Below are 17532 nucleotides of genomic sequence, written 5' to 3'. Positions count from 1 at the left end.
ATAAAAGGAAAGGGAGAAATAAACGTTGAGCTTTGTTGTATTCTTTTTATTTTATAAAGTAAATATTTAAATAGAAAAATATACGTATTTGTTATATTTGAAACATAAAAATATTTAATATTTTTTATTTAATAATTAGGGAGGATTATCAACATAAAAAATAGAAAAATTAGACTTGTTCAAATTTTTATTCTGTTTCACTAACTTTCAACTAGGGTTTTATTTTCTTAATAAAGACTATTTAAAAATAGAAAAAATTTAGATACAATATTGTTGGTGGTATTCGCTAAGTATTTTTAATGTTGTGTATCCTTCAAAATATTAGAATTTTCGGCTATTCAAATGTTGTACATGTCATTAATGTGTATATATAGATATTGATATTCCTCCCTTGTTTAACGTCCATCCCATGATCCTACCCCAGAAGGTAGGAGGAGGTTCTCAGTCGTCCACATTCTCTGGGCCTTTTCCTTGTTGCTGATTTAATTTCCAAGAAGTGACATTGCATGTGGTGTGGGTTGGCGATGACAGAAAGGTTTACAGAAGGAAATTATTTAGAAAAACAAGAACGATGAACAGCGATCTACACCGTTTCGCAGTCTCAACTCGCTTCAGCGGGTTCCCAAAATCCTTCTCTCTGAGAAAGAAGGTGCCATGGTGGTACCAAATCCTTGATCCAAGGTCAAAGTTCGTGGCGAGATGGAACCGCACGTTTCTCTACGCGTGCGTTGCGGCTCTGTTCTTAGACCCTCTATATTTCTATTTCCCCATAACGGGTGACAAAGCGTGCATGCAAACCGACTTGGTCCTTGGCGTCTTCGTCACCTTCTCTCGCACCGTCGCTGACCTCTTCTTTCTCTTCCACATGGTTCTTAAGTTCCGCACCGCTTTCGTTTCCCCTACCTCTCGCGTTTATGGTCGCAAAGAACTCGTCACTGATCCTCGTGCTATTGCCTCCCGCTACCTCAAACATGATTTCATTGTTGATCTCTCCGCCACCCTTCCTCTGCCTCAGGTTAATTTGCTACTATGCTATGCAATCATCCTAACAAGGTTTTAAATTGAAATTCTGGTTCCAATTACCGTTCTCTTGCAATTGCACAGATTTAAATTTTAGAAATCTAGAAGTGATACATGATAAAAAGAGAAATACAAAAACACAAGGGATATTACATAACTAACCGATATTACTGGAAAGTTTATAAAATCATAATTATCAAGGTTTTTTCCTGCATTTTAAAAGCTTGGCAATTGCCGTCGGATGACACATTTTTGTTTTTCTTGTACTCACTGTGCATTACGGAGCTTATTCTTTCTAAAGCAAATATGATGTTAATGTGATATTATGTATAATTATTTTTATTTCACACTTAATTTTTATTTTTTATGTATACATCCATTTCAAAAATATATACAAAACACAAAAATAACACTTTAAACGTTTACTTTTAGGTGTTCAAAAAATATTTTCTTTTAGAAGCTCAATGACTTTTTGCATTGGCATGATTTATTTTCCATGATTTCAATAATTAAAAAAAATAAAACAAGTAATGACAGAAAGACATTATGTTTGGTATAGAAAACGGATTTTTTGGCACACAAAAAATTATCATGTAGGAGACAAAAGTTTATTATTTAAAAGCTGAAAACTTCTCTATCGGGTTTCATTTGGCAATTGAGAGGAAGGGAAAAAGCAATAGAAAAATCTGATAGGTGATTTGGAATGTTAGAAACAGGGTATTAATCGGAACTTCTCCATTGACTAAAATTTGCCTTTTTCTTCCTTTCGTGCATGTAATTGCAGATTGTGATCTGGTTCGTGATTCCAGCAGTGAAAACCTCAACCGCGGCTCACGTAAATCACACCCTGTCCTTGATTGTTCTGATACAGTTCATTCCTCGGTTGTTTCAGATTTTTCCCCTGCAAAGGAGAATCTTGAAAACTAGTGGGCTTATTACCAAAACTGCCTTGGCGGGGGCTGTACACAATCTTGGGCTCTACATGCTAGCCAGCCATGTAATTATTCCTACATAGTTGTTCTAATTTCCCAATGTATAATTTAGAAATTAGTTACACATTCTTAATAGAAATGTTTTTGTTATGAAACCTTGGGTTTATCTAAATTACTTCCTAGGACAAACAAAGCTTTTATATGTGGACAACGTATTAAGTTATTTAACTTCTTATAAACAAAATTTCATTAGTTTACCTGAGATGAAGTTATTTACCATAAGTTAAACAAACCCTTAAATTTTATATAGATCCCATTAAAATACATGAGCTACTTTCCTTCAACAGTACCATATGAAATTTGATAACAAATATTTGCAATGGGATGCAAATGGCTATAACAGTTTTATTTCAAATATCGTGTTGTCAGTGCAGGTTTTAGGAGCTTCATGGTATGTATCATCGATTCAGCGCCAATACGAGTGTTGGAGAATAATTTGCAGAAGAGAGATGAACAGAACGCACTCACCATCTTGTAATCCTTCGTTTCTCGACTGTGCGAGCTTGGACAACCATGAACGACAAGTATGGTTCAGACGCACGAGAGTTCTCAGTGATTGCGATGCCCTCAATGATAAGAACCAATTTCAGTTTGGATTGTTTGCCGATGCTTTCACTGATCATGTCTCTTCATCGAGATTCTTCCAAAAATACTTTTACTGCCTCTGGTGGGGTTTGAAGAATCTAAGGTATAACCTTTTCGATTTAGTTTCGCCATATTAAATTTCAAATGCTATATAACCTTTTTCGATTTATCTATAAAGAGTTTATACAAATTCATTAATCTATTTAAGATGTGATTATTTATCTATAAATTAACTTAGAAAGACCCAAATTAAAAAAATAATTCAGATTAGTTTATATATATGAATTATATTCAACAATATAAAATCAATTTTAACTAACTAGCTAGCCATTTAGCATTGGTAGTGAGTTCTAACTTTTTGAAGATTCTGTAATTAGTTTTGAACCCTTTCTCGATGTGTAGTTCATATGGACAAAATCTTCAGACGAGCACGTATAGTGGTGAAACATTATTTTCAAGTTTCATCTGCATCGCGGGTCTAATTCTATTTGCGCATCTTATAGGTAACATGCAGGTAAGATAATAAAATTTCTGCTCTAGATATCACATGGAGGTAGACCTTCAAATAATATTGTCAAATTCTTTTTAAAATGTATAATGAATTTTCATTTATATTTTCGAAAAAAGAATTATCTGCAATCAACAACTGCGAGAGTTGAAGAGTGGAGACTGAAACAAAAGGATACAGAAGAGTGGATGAATCACCGGCAACTTCCACCAGAACTGCAACAACGTGTTCGTCGATTTGTTCAATATAAATGGCTTGCAACAAGAGGTGTAGACGAAGAATCCATTTTGCGCGCTTTGCCTTTGGACCTTCGACGCCAGATTCAGAGACATCTCTGTCTTGACATCGTTCGTCGGGTAAGTCTTCGTATTGCTTCAAAATGTATACATACACACCTTTAAACAATGAGTGAACACCTAAGCTGTAATCAAAATTTTGAAAAGGTCGGATATTTTAGTTCTTTACGAATTAAAAATATTCTGTTAGTCTTTAATTACTTTAACAAAAAATGTTTCTTTTTATTCTTACTATTATTTTATGCTATAAGATTAATATAAATTATGTATTATGAAGTTAGAGATAAACAATTGTTTTTTTTTTAATTAATGAATAACATATTTGATCCATATTATTTTGAATACTAATTTAAGTATTTACTGTTAAATCAATTATAAGACATCTCAAATTATTTATGCTCCAAATTTAACTGACTCAAGTCTTTTGTCTCATTTTACATTCAGTCTAACGTTAATACCTCACACACAAAAAAATTCAGGAGAAAGAATACTATTTTTTTTTCCTTTCAGTAACGTGTCAATTTTCAATTAGAGAAAGAGAAAATGGGACAAGTAAAGGGGAATAGATTATTTTAATTCAAGTGGGTTATTTTACTAATTTGACGATCAACATTTTACATATCGAACAATTATTGCTTAGAACTTTGTACTGAAATCTTTTATAGTACACATAATTATGTAGAGAAAAAGAGCGGGAAATATTTACAAAAAGTTAGTAATAGAGTTTTCTTACACACTTTTCTAAGACATTTTTTATTATTAGCTAAAATTTATTAAAAATTATAAAAATATTAAATTAGAAGTAAAAAAAGTGATATTAATGTAAGTTTTCAATAAAATTTAATTAGTATGTTAGAAAGTGTTTTGCTTTAAATTTATATAGCTGTCTTTCAGTAAAGTATTATCAATGAGGTCCAACAAATTAACATGGACATGGATCTCTAATTCATGTAGTATGCAGGTTCCGTTTTTTGGTCAAATGGATGACCAGCTCCTAGATGCTATATGTGAACGCCTTGTTTCATCCTTGAACACAAAAGACACATACATAGTCCGCGAAGGTGATCCAGTTAAAGAAATGCTTTTCATCATTAGAGGACAAGTGGAGAGCTCAACAACCGATGGTGGAAGATCAGGATTCTTCAACTCCATCACCCTAAGACCCGGTGACTTTTGTGGTGAAGAGTTGCTAACATGGGCATTGATGGCAACTTCAAGTCTTAACCTTCCATCTTCCACTAGAACAGTTAAGACGCTCACTGAAGTTGAAGCATTTGCACTAAGAGCTGAGGACCTCAAATTTGTGGCAAGTCAATTTAAGCGCCTCCACAGCAAAAAACTTCAACATGCTTTTAGGTACTATTCCCATCAGTGGAGGGCTTGGGGTGCTTGCTTTATACAAGCTGCTTGGAGGCGCCACCGCAAGAGAAAAATGGCAATGGAGTTGTTGGAAAAAGAGAACTTGTATTACACAAATGTGATGGAGATAGAAGAAGATGAGGAGGAAATTGGTGCTGGAGAGAGTTCAACTGGGGACAGTACAAGCTATGCCCAGAATCTTGGGGCTACGGTTTTGGCTTCCAAATTTGCTGCAAACACAAGAAAAGGGGCATTTAAGAAAGTTATGATTGCTGATGATAGAAGTTTGAAGATGCCCAAGATGTTCAAGCCAGCGGAACCTGATTTCTCAACATTTCATGAAGATTAGTTGGAGTATCTTAAGGACTGAATTAAGATTGGGCTCATCTAAGCCAATCTTGTTGGTTCCTTTCTCTTTGTATCTATCTAGTACATAAACAAAGGATTTAATTTCTCTCAATAGTTTTGAGTTGCAACGTGTAACATCAAGTAATTTATGTTGATGTTTGTAATTAGTAAATTGACTAACTAGATTTTTTGCCAGTAATTCAAAGTTTTATGTGATGGTGAAAGAAGTCCACCCATCTATCGAAATGTGAAAGCTTTTAGCGTATATAACAGATTCTTATAACCATTAAAATTTACATCATAGTATTCGTAATTATATTATTGTATATATAAACATATTCACAATCATCTAAAAGTATCTCCATTTAAATGTTCAAGAAATATTTTCACATAAATTGATGTGTTTAACCTCATGTTGTCTCTTGAATAATTTAGGGTATGTTATAACTCATGCAAAATAACCATTGATAACCTATACCAAAGGAAATTTTTTCTTCTTTAATGAGGGTTATGTACATACTTTTGGTAAGTTTTTTTTTTTTTTTCCTTTGGTGAGAGTAGTTTATCCCTCTTTAGTGAGTCTTGTCCTCCCCTTTTCTTCTTTTTCTTTTTTTCTTTTAGTTTTTTTCCTTTCTTCTTATACTTCCTCCTCTTGTCTATTTTTTTATCATTGTCTTTGACTCTTTTTGTCTCCACACACTTTCTTTTAGTAATTTCTTTTCCTTTTTTGTTTCAATTTCTATTCATCTTTTTCTGATTGTTTATGTTTCACTTTTGTCATCTCTTTGTTTCTTCTTTCTATTGTTGTATTTCTTTTTTCCACTAGTCTTAATATTTGTCTCTCTTTCACTCCCATTTTTCCTTCTTTTGTCTCGGGATTTTTTTACTTGTTTATACTTTATGTTCTTGAGCAGCAAATCACATCTTGATATTAGGAGTCTAATTCATATTTCGACTGCATTGTTTTGGCTAAGAAAAAAAGAAAAACAATGTATAAAAGAAAATGAACTCTACTCCACTACCACTTCCAAGTGGATGGTATTTAGCTATAGGCTATAGCTGACTCTAGCTCTTAAGGTGCTTCAAAATGATAATAATAAACAAGCACTAAAGTTTTTCTATTCAAAAAGATTTTCAATCATATTTCAATAATAAATATTAAGTAATTTATGCACACTTTCATTACAATAATGCCAAATTTTAATGACTTTCTAATTATTAATCACAATTAAAGGAAGATGACAAGATTACATTTTATAATAACAATAATGTATCATTAATAACTATCATCTTACACATTTCATAGCAATGTCTTGTTTCGACATATTTAAGATATTTTTGCTTTAAAACTTGCATAGTATTACATATTTTAGACTTGTAATTACAAAGGAAAGAAAAATCATAAAATTCAATAGACTTGTAATTGCCTATTAAAATTATGTTAAAATGGTGCACCACTTGCTTCAATTGCTTACTCATTCAACACTCTAATTGATGTTATACATGATAAATCTGTAATTTGATATGTTTTTGTAATTTATTTTTATGAACTTAATCCTTATTTGAATGAGTTTTGCACTAATTATTTCATTGATTATTGCAGTTTAGCATGTTAAGAGTTTTGATAGATTATTAAGACATTTTTAGCATGAATGAAAAATAGTACTAATATATTGGTATGCATGGTTTACTAAGCCAGAAATGAACTTTTGTAACACTAACTTAGACAGCAGTTAGTAAAAACTATTTTATAACTATATATTTAAAGAGCGGTTCTCTATTAACCACTCTCAGATCTATACTTTTGAGAGCAATTTTTTGTTAACCGCTCTCAGAATTATACTTCTAAGAGATTCTCTATTAACCATTCTTTAAAGTTACACATTAGAGAGTGGTTAATAAAGAACTGCTCTATAATGTTATTAAAGTCATTTATAAATGAAATACGCTCAGCGCATTTCTTCTTCTTAGCTAGCAAAGCCGATCTCTTTTACTGTAAGTTTCTTCTCTGCTCTCTTATGTTCTCTTTATCTTCTTTGTTAGTCTGTTTTCTTTGTTTTCTCTCGCTAACAAATTAATTTTTTTCCACATTTGTAGGTACTTCTTCATTCTCTGTTAGTCTGCTTTCTTCATCTTTTCTACACTAACAAATTGGTTTTTTTTTCACACATGTAAGTACTTCTTCATTCTCTCTTTCTTTCTTCTTTTCTTTGTTAATGATGAATCATCCATTCTCCTTTTTTTCTTTTTTTCTCTATTAATGTTAAAAATCATCCTATTAATTTGCTCTATTTTTTCTCTGCTTACTTGTCTTTGGTTCAAGTAGATGTGGACTGTTTGGTTAACACCAAATGTATAAACTCAAGATTCACTTTTGATTTGTGATAAAAATGAAGAAAACTCACAAAGAAATCAATTCTACATTTTGATTTAAACGTAATAATAAATTAATTTTATTTTACAACAGAAAACTAAAAAAAAAAAATCAATTTCAAATTTTAGATTCGCGGTCTACATATATACTTTGTAATCGTAACCTATACTTTAGAGAGCAATTTCGCGTGGAACCACTTTCAAATGTTAACATTTGAGAGCAGTTGTTTAACCGCTCTCTTAAATATAACATATCATATAGAGTAAGATTTTAGAGTAGGTCTAAACGCTCTCTAATTCAAAATAGAACCGTTCTCAGATCTCTGTTCTTGCGTAGTGGTTGTGCTTCTCTTCTGCTGCAACTAACTTGGACATTTTGTAAAGACTCGTGAAGAGAGAATTCGAATTTTAAAATTGGCAATCCATATTTTTCCCTCTTGATACATTATATCTTTATTAGAGATAAAACATATCTCATAGAGGTAACAATCATCATTTTTTAGATTTTAAACCCTATTTAAAGAACCTTAAAGGCTATGACTTGGACATCTTAGTTTTGGCTAGCTACTGACAACTATTAGAGCTTTGAGAGTGTGTCTTGGGATTAAGAAATTTTTTCGTCTCTTCTTCATTGGAAACTTCTCTAGTTTGCATTACTTTTTCAATAACTATGAATTGGTTTATTATTATTTTGGTTTTCTATTATATTATGTCTAGTTAAATCTATAGCTAGTGTTATAGTGGATCCTTTACATGACTCTATAATTTTTTTTTATTAATGATAATTTCATATTTCCTTTCTTAATTAGTATTTATCCTATTACACTATATTTGTATGCTCAAAATTGACAATTTTTAAACATATTATAATTATTTATATTTTAGGCGATTGTATCATATATAGTTAATAGATCTTTTATCTTGCATGATTAATGGAGGTAATAGCTTAGGAAAAAAAAGACAATTAACATTACATAACCATTGGGTGTTAATAGATCTAGTATGAGTAGTTGGCAATTATAAGAGAACCAGAATTAGAATTAATCTAAAAGTGAAAAGAAATGTAAAAGTGAAACCATATGCCTTAGATTCTTCTTAATTAGTTTATTGTTAGAGGTTGTGTTATTTTTTGTTTTTAATTACTTTTATATTTAATTCCTTATTTTATTTAATTTTACATCTTTTATGTTTAAACAATTGAATTAAGACATTTTTTATACTTAAAAATAATTCTTGCTGTGAGAAAATATTTAAGAAACTTATTTTAAAACTCCTTTATTACTTTTTTATAAGTACACTTATCCATGAATAATACATTGTCTTTATTGAATACAAATATGAAGTTAACATACATACAAAGATGATGTCTCCATTGATATTTTCTTATTTTGCCTATTTGAGATTAACTTTCTTTACATGATTAAAAAATGACCTATCAACCATGATTAAGAATAAAAGAAAAACGAATAAGATGAGAAGATAAACATGATGTTTTAAGAAATTCTTATCATTAATTAAAGTCTACAAATTTAAGAGCGCATTTATGAAAAAAGTTGTAAACTATCTTGATCCAACCCACCAGCATTAGATAAAAAGCACAAAACCTTACTACTATAAAACCAAACACCAAACTTTTCAATTTTGAAAACTTCAAAATTATATAGAAGACTTAATAATAAATCTTAAGTAATTTTTCTAATTACTACTTGTAAACTATTTAAATCCAACCCACCGGCATTCAACAAAAAGCACAAAACCTTAGTACTATAAAACTAAACACCAAACTTTTTCAATTTTAGAAACTTTATAATTACATAAAAGACTTAATAATAAACCTCAAGTAACTTTTCTAATTACTACATGCTTTTACTAGGATTATCTTTACATTTCTCAATTCAATTTAATTCAATTATATTAATTAAAATAAATATCAATAATTTAATTAATTGTTATCACTACATAATCCTAATAATCATAGAAAGCAACAAGATAAATAAAAGTATTAAAAAAATATTAGATTTATTAAATTTAATTAACTGATTAAAAGTCTAAGCAATAGATTGATCTTCTTAACTTCTAAACTCAAATTGCCTTAACTAACTAGCCTATTAATGACACAATCGTCTATTAATTGATTAAATAAGATTTACTCTTGAGTAGTCAATTCAAGAATAGTAATAATACCAAAAAGACAATTATAATTAACAAATAATATTAATATCATAAAAACTAGGGTTCAAGAAGGATTACATCACAAGAATCTATAATAACCTCATAGCAAGAGGTATTTAGTTACATATATTTATAAAGATAGAAGTAAATGAAACTAAACATAAAACATCTATAATATGGATGTTTCTCACTAGTTTTATTGTTAATTTTCACATTTAAACATAAGAGAGAACCACTGTGCATTTTTGGAATATTTTGAGGAAAAATTTTGATAATTTTAGCTGGCCCTGCACTTAAGCACGACCGTGCTTCTTACTTGACATGAGCGTGCTTCATTGTCTAGCACGGTCCTGCTGGGTGAGGGTGCACAGTCGTACTGAATGGATCTGCGATTAAAAGTTTGAATTCAAATTCAAACCTTGTGGAAGTTTTGATCCAAATTTAGATTTGAAATTCAAATAAAGATTTTGGTTAAAATTTTGATTATGGACAAAACCGATTCAAAAAGATAAAACTCAACCACTTAAGATCAAGTGACAATTAGAGAACTCATTACACACCTCTATATAAAGAGACCTTATGCTCCTGGAGACACCTTTTCAACACACCTTCTTCCTCCTTTTAGTTTTAACTTATTTCACCATTAAGAGTTATTGGAAAAAGACAACGAACTTTACTTTGGAGTCCAAACGTGTGATTAAGTACCCCTTGAAGAACAAGAACTATTTTCATCTTTTTCCCTTTTGTATTTATTTTGTTTGAATTTTCCTTTATATTTATGGATTTGTTCTTCATGCTTTTCATTGTTTGTTTTATCATGAGTAGCTAAATCCATAGTTAGGGCTATGGTGGATCCTATTGTATACTCTATGTGATTCTTATGTTTAATAATTATGTTGGTTTATTTTTATGTTTAGTTTTTATCCAATTGAATTGAACTTTGCATGTTAAGAACTGTTCACTCTTAGCATCTCATAGTTAGTCATATCGTAGGCGACCGTACCACATGTAATTAATAGAACTATATAATAAAATCAGACAAAGGGTTAGGCAGATCAAATTTAATTTTTTTTTCTTCTAATCATTATTAAATTAACAAATTCATAAGCTTTTTATGATTTCTCTACCTTTTGTCTTGCACGATTATTGAAGTAATCGCCTAGAGAAAAAAATATTAACATTGCATGATCATTAGATCTTAATAGAATAAGTATTGATGGTTGATAAACATTAAATGAACTAATATTGGGATCAAACTAAAGAAAGCATAGAAAGGTGTAATAGGTGAAATCATGTATCCTAAGCTCTTCTCATACAATTTCTGTCAAAGACCTCTTTCACGCCTTTTAAATTACTTTTTGGATTTAAACTCTTTTTATTTTAATTCACTATGCACCTTTTTTGGTTTAAATAATTAAATCGAGATATTTTTGGAACTTGAAAATAATCTCTATAGGACAATACTTGGAAATTTAATTTTAAAAATCCTTTATTACTTTTTAATGGGTACACTTGCCTATGAACAAAAACTCATGACTAATCTACCTACCAAAAGCATAATTTTGCAATGGAGAATGAGAAAAGGAGAAGAACTTAGGATGAAATGTTTAGGATTTTAGTGTGTAGAGAAAATGATAGGTCCAATGTGTTTTTATCAATGAGATTGAGCACTCTTTTTATAAATTGTAAAATCCTAAAGATAAAAATAAGCCTCCAAAATTCTTTAATTTTATGCTTTTTTATGTTAATTCTTACAATTAAAAAAATAAAAATCCTAATTTGTTCTTTAACAAAAAGTTTTTAATATAAGTTTAATTCTTGTTATTGTAAGTTTTTTTTTTTTCTATATCCACTAATTAGAATATTATAATAAAAAGGTAGGATCTTTTTACGGTAATGTAAATTTAAAAACTCTTGCACTCGATTTGAGTATTTCATTTAACTTACATTTAGATTACAATTTATTATTTCACTGACTGTTAGGTATAAGTTGAATGAAAGACTTAGATTGAATATAAGAGTTTTTAAACTTACGTTACCATAAAAAGATCTTTCTCCTTTTATAAATATAATTTCTATATTAATTATTATAAAATTAATAATTTTGGCTAATATAATAATTTATAATTAGATAATAGTATAATTTTTTTATATTATTAATGTATTTAAATTAAATTATTTTTTCTGTGACTGTGAATATGTTTTGAAAAATTAGACTTAAATACGTTTAGTCCTTATATTTTTTAAGATTTTGATTTTAATTTAATTTTTTTAATTTTTATGTTTTAAACTTTTGGCTCTCCTAATAAACAATAAAATATTGTCATACGATTTAAAAGATTAATACGTATTTAGTTTACGGCGTTATTACAACAGTTAAAAATTGATGAAATTTAAAAAAAAAATAAAGAAGATAAAATTAAATTCTCATAAAAATATAAAATAAATTATATTTAAATAGTAAAACTAATAATAATCTATGTACCTAAAAGAAAAGAAAAGAAAAGAAAGAACATAAAAGTAGAAAAGGCATCTCAACAGTTGATGCTCTGGAATCTAAGATCAACAACAGCAGACAAGTCTATTATCTTATCTTAAGCCTAAGCAGTAAGGATAATAGACGTGTGTACCAATGGAGATAATTACTTATGTAATTTTGATTGTAAACATTTAAACATTAATAATCTCTATTTAATACATTTTTTTTTAATTGCTTCACGTTATTTATTATGTTTATCATTTTTCTGTCTGGATTCTTTTATATCAAGTATAATTTTCCTATTACCTTACCTTTAAGGTACATATATCTTAATAAAAGAAATCCACGAAATGACACATCAAATGATAGGTGCACAGAGCACGGTCTTTTTGTCTGTTCTGTTTGGTGTTTATTTTTTTTCTTTTTTCTGCAGAAGGGACAGTTGACGGTTACAGACAAAACTTCCAACCCTTCATTCGTATCTTGTGAAGCACCTCATCAGCTAGAGAAGAAACAGGTAACACACCCTTCGGAGATATTTGCATTGGTCTTGCTCATGGCAACTCGCAAACTTTCCTGGCTCCTCTCTCGCTCTCTCTCTGCTTCCCCTTCTTCTCAAGCTGCTTCTCTTCTTCACTCACTAGGTAGCCAACTTACTCTCTTATTGCTCACTGTTCATCTTTTTTTATGTTGGCTTCTTTAGAGTGATGGATGTACTCTAGTGGTTTAGCTAGATTGCCAAGTGGTTCTTAGTTTGAATGTTTTCTGCTTCTCTGCTCTCATCAAAGCACAGAACACGTACTTGACTAGCTAATCCACATGTAGTTAGATAATATTAGTGTATCAAGTATCATCCAAGTTATTTTTTCTAATCACTTCAAGATTTGATTTTTTTAGACCCAACCAAATTCTTTTAGACTATCTTCCTTTAGTCTATTGGTTATCGTCCACTTCTTGTAATTTCTTCCTTTTTCTCGATTTTTTTTTTATAATTTGTCTTGACTTGTGTATGTGTTGTTTTTAATTTTTTTTCTCCTCAGCAGAATGAGTGCTTTGTTGTGACTGAAAACTAGATTATCAGTTATGACTAATATGAATGCTATTTTCAATTCATTGCATAGAAGTTTCACATGGTTTTTGTTCCCACAGGGAGAAACTATGGCAAATTGGGGAACGTAAACAGATTCAGCACTGTAGCAGCAGTTGAGGAATTGATCTCTCCACAAGTGCCAATAACATACACAAAGCATCTTATAAATGGGCAATTTGTGGATGCTGCATCAGGTTTCTCGAGTTTGAACAAGGGTTGTTTTACTTTGCCTTATAACAAAAACTCTATATGGTGCCTCATTAGGCACTTGTTTTGATCACAGGGAAAACTTTTCCGACTTACGACCCGCGCACAGGAGAAGTTATTGCTCATGTCTCTGAAGGTGATGCTGAAGATATCAACCGTGCGGTATCAGCAGCTCGCAAAGCCTTTGATGAAGGACCATGGCCAAAAATGAATGCTTATGTAGGCTTTTAATTTTCCTGTGTCAAAACCCTTTCTTGCATGAGCTGGAACTAGCGTATAATGATGATTTGTCAACAACTTTTCAGGAAAGATGTAAGATAATTCTTCGCTTTGCTGATTTGGTTGAGAAACACAGTGAGGAGCTTGCAGCTCTGGAGACATGGAATTGTGGAAAGCCTTATGAACAGTCTGCCAAGTCTGAATTACCTTTATTTGTGCGTTTGTTTCGTTACTATGCTGGTAGGTTCTGTAACACCAATTAGATGTGTGTGTTTGTTATCCATACCTTTTTTTTTTCAAAGCAACTTGCTGATAAATTCCAAAACTTTCGGTTTTTTTTTCCAGGTTGGGCAGATAAAATACATGGTTTGACAGTGCCTGCTGATGGAAATTATCATGTAGAGACATTGCATGAACCAATTGGTGTTGCAGGACAAATCATACCTTGGAACTTCCCTCTCATCATGTTTGCTTGGAAAGTTGGACCAGCTCTAGCTTGTGGTAATACTGTCATCCTCAAGACTGCTGAACAAACACCTTTAACAGCTCTCTATGTGGCAAAACTATTTCATGAGGTGAGCTCTTATGCTTTGCTCTATGACCTCTATGAGGGGCCAAAAGCTCTCTCCCCTTCCCTATTACACAATTGGACACAGACTGATAATCATTAAGACATCAGCTATGTACTAAATAGTTTAGTCCATTATTGCATCTCTGTCCCCTAAAAATATTGCTCTGGTGATACTTCATTCCAATTTTACAATTTTACATGTTTATAGAAAAATAAACTGTTACATAAAATTACATGGAATTCTGCCTATTTGGTGCAGCTTATGGACTTAAGCCAGTAACGAATAAAAAGTGTGTTCAAGGGATCTTAATATTTTATAGTTGAACATTGCTGTATAATTTGTCATGACATTGTCTTTTTCTTCTAGCACTGCATTTTGGACTGTTGTAGTTGCGTAAAAATGCAGAGAGTATGTTTCGATAGAGGATGCCTATTGTCAAACATATACCACTGCCTATGATAAGTATACCTCAATTTTGCTACATGCTGATGCTGTACTTCAGATTCTGAAGGAATATTTCTTACATTTGTGTTTTACACGGGATTTAACTTAATGTGCACCCTTTTTGGCAGGCTGGTCTTCCACCAGGTGTTTTGAATATAGTTTCTGGCTATGGTCCAACTGCTGGTGCAGCTCTTGCAAGTCATATGGATGTGGACAAGGTATTTAGCAACTAAAATTAAAGGGTACTTTCATATTGCAAGCACAATTAGTCTGAAACCCAACATGTGGTACTTTCAAGTTTCATTAATGGAGCGTTGTACTTATTTCTGTCCTGTTGTATATGATATATGGTTATTTTGGTGTCTGAAAAATTCTTCAACCCCAATTTCAAGGATATCAAAACGAATGTCTCAACATTAATCAATGGGAAATCCAAGACTGCTTATTCTCCTTTTCTTTCCATCCTATGATCCATAATTTGATCATAAATACATTGCTTAAATTCTTGAACGAGATTACACTTTTTCACCAACAATATTTGTTTTCTTGTGCATATGGTTAATATGTTGAGACAATAAAGCAATTATGCTCCCCGTTTCTTCTTCTAACAATCCAGAGCCTCCTAAATCCTATTAGCTTAACATGTTTGGACAGGTCTTCAAGTGGTTCTTGACATTATCAAACATAGATATTATGGCATCTTATGCAAAAAAGTGCTAACATGCATGTGCTTAGCCTTACCGTTTACATTACATAATCATATTGTGGAAAAATTCAATCATTTATGTTAAAATGTCCTGTAATAATTTATCTCTTCTTGTTTTCTCGCAGCTAGCATTTACTGGATCCACTGAGACTGGAAAAATTGTACTTGAATTGGCCGCAAGAAGCAACCTGAAGCCTGTTACACTGGAACTTGGAGGAAAATCACCTTTCATTGTATGTGACGATGCTGATGTTAACAAGGCTGTGGAACTTGCACATTTTGCTCTATTCTTTAATCAGGTATCTTTAACCAATTCCCATCATTTACTTGAATTTGCATCTGCATATGCAATGTGTTGAAGGTACTTTCACTTATGTTGGATTCTTTCTAGGGGCAATGTTGCTGTGCTGGGTCTCGTACCTTTGTACAAGAGCGTATCTATGATGAGTTCTTGGAGAAATCGAAGGCCCGTGCTTTGAATCGTGTTGTTGGTGATCCCTTCAAAAAAGGGGTTGAACAAGGCCCTCAGGTACTTTTTCTCTTCATTGCAGGCAACATATTGTTGAGTGTGTTCTTTTATATTTTGTTTGCTCCTTTTACAACTACCATTGAAAAATTAACGTTTGACAGAACAGCTCATACTTCGTTGTTATGTACATTTTTTTTTACTCTGCTGTAAAAAACTAACACTGTTTCTTGGTCCTTGGGGAAAATCCCAGATTGACGTGGAACAATTTCAGAAAGTCCTTAGGTACATAAAGTCTGGTATTGACAGTAAAGCTACTCTTGAATGTGGGGGTGACAGAATTGGCTTAAAGGGTTTCTTTGTTCAGCCTACTGTCTTCTCAAATGTTATGGTAATGACTAATTTGCTAAATGTAGTTGACAGATTTTCAATACCTTGATGCATTTTCTAACTCGTGCTACATTCAGGATGATATGTTGATAGCAAAAGATGAAATCTTTGGCCCAGTTCAAACCATCTTGAAATTCAAGTGAGTGAAATTCCAATTCTCACTTTCTCGTTTGTGAACTTTCCATATGGATACAACGTTGTTCCAAAGTGAGAGTGTCTGGCATATTTTAGATGTCTTTTGGATGGAACCATTCATGGATGGCATATTTTGAAGATTCATGCTAACTAATGTCTAAGTACTCGCTAAGAAAATAATAAATAAAAATATTAAAACTTAAGATAGAATGTATTAAAAATTATAATAAACATATATTAATATTCTTTTTAATTTTTTTAATTATTTAACGAAAAATGTTGTCACACAATCATGAAGAACTATGAAGTTTTTCAATTAGGTTTCTCTTAGTTAGCCCATGGAGTAAATGACTCCCATTTTTGGTATACTAATGAGATACTGTATTGAAATTTTCATTAATGTGTTGAAAATCTGAACTTACACACCCTTTTCAATTTAACATTCCAAATTTATTGAAATAATTTTTGCTAAATACTAGGGACATTGACGAAGTAATTCGAAGGGCAAACGCAACGCATTATGGTCTAGCAGCTGGTGTTTTCACGAAGAACGTGCACACAGCCAACACTTTGATGCGAGCACTGAAGGTTGGAACTGTGTGGATTAATTGCTTCGATGTTTTTGATGCTGCAATTCCCTTTGGAGGGTACAAGATGAGTGGCATTGGCAGAGAAAAAGGAATCTACAGTCTCAACAATTACCTGCAGGTCAAAGCCGTGGTTTCACCTCTGAACAATCCTGCATGGCTATGAATTCCTCAAACTGCTATGTCGTCTTGTTCTGTATGGTTGGATGATATATAATAACGACATTTTCAGGACTCAAGAAACCTTTTTTAAATTATGACTCATATTCTGCGTGGCTATCAACATTTTCCTCTCATGCAATGCCATAAATAACGTGATGTTAGATTCTAGGACAAAACCTGATTTGATAAGTAAACATCATTAGTCTGTTAAACGTTACAATTTATAATTTTGCGCTGAATTTACATTTACAGGTTTATTTAACGCGTTTTCAAATAAACACACGTTATACGGGATGGAATGATGCTTGTGTATTTTATCTATTTTCGTCAGTTAAATTTCTCAAACACAATTTGTTTGTACTCTGGAATGACACTGTTACTGTATGATCAAATTATTTGTACCATTGACTGCGTGGAAAAGT

General features: G+C 31.5%; 2 protein-coding genes across 4 annotated transcripts; both read left to right on the top strand.

Annotated features, from left to right (window-relative positions):
• Positions 1-571: 571 nt before the first annotated feature.
• On the top strand, positions 572-5109 carry LOC113851410 (probable cyclic nucleotide-gated ion channel 16). The gene is made up of 6 exons (XM_027481878.1): positions 572-1015; positions 1805-2017; positions 2387-2700; positions 3000-3111; positions 3225-3461; positions 4363-5109. Exons 1-6 carry the CDS (start codon positions 572-574, stop codon positions 5107-5109), a joined length of 2067 nt encoding a protein of 688 aa, XP_027337679.1.
• A 7382-nt stretch (positions 5110-12491) lies between these two features.
• LOC113853137 (aldehyde dehydrogenase family 2 member B4, mitochondrial-like) lies at positions 12492-17510 on the top strand. Of its 3 annotated transcripts, none has more exons than XM_027483608.1 (11): positions 12492-12776; positions 13282-13416; positions 13506-13648; positions 13735-13888; positions 13994-14223; positions 14793-14882; positions 15496-15669; positions 15762-15899; positions 16090-16227; positions 16304-16365; positions 16841-17510. In XM_027483608.1, exons 1-11 carry the CDS (start codon positions 12689-12691, stop codon positions 17112-17114), a joined length of 1626 nt encoding a protein of 541 aa, XP_027339409.1. In that variant the 5' UTR covers positions 12492-12688; the 3' UTR covers positions 17115-17510. The 3 variants fall into 3 exon arrangements, with proteins under 3 accessions (XP_027339409.1, XP_027339410.1, XP_027339408.1); XM_027483609.1 differs by having other exon boundaries at positions 12513-12779; XM_027483607.1 differs by having other exon boundaries at positions 12518-12776; positions 16090-16219; positions 16296-16365; positions 16841-17265.
• The last annotated feature ends 22 nt before the right edge of the window (positions 17511-17532 follow it).

The sequence above is a fragment of the Abrus precatorius genome, unplaced genomic scaffold (assembly GCF_003935025.1).
Source record: "Abrus precatorius isolate BTA unplaced genomic scaffold, Abrus_2018 Scaffold10, whole genome shotgun sequence".
Taxonomy (NCBI): Eukaryota; Viridiplantae; Streptophyta; class Magnoliopsida; order Fabales; family Fabaceae; genus Abrus; species Abrus precatorius.
This window is presented reverse-complemented; position numbering and strand designations above follow the sequence as displayed.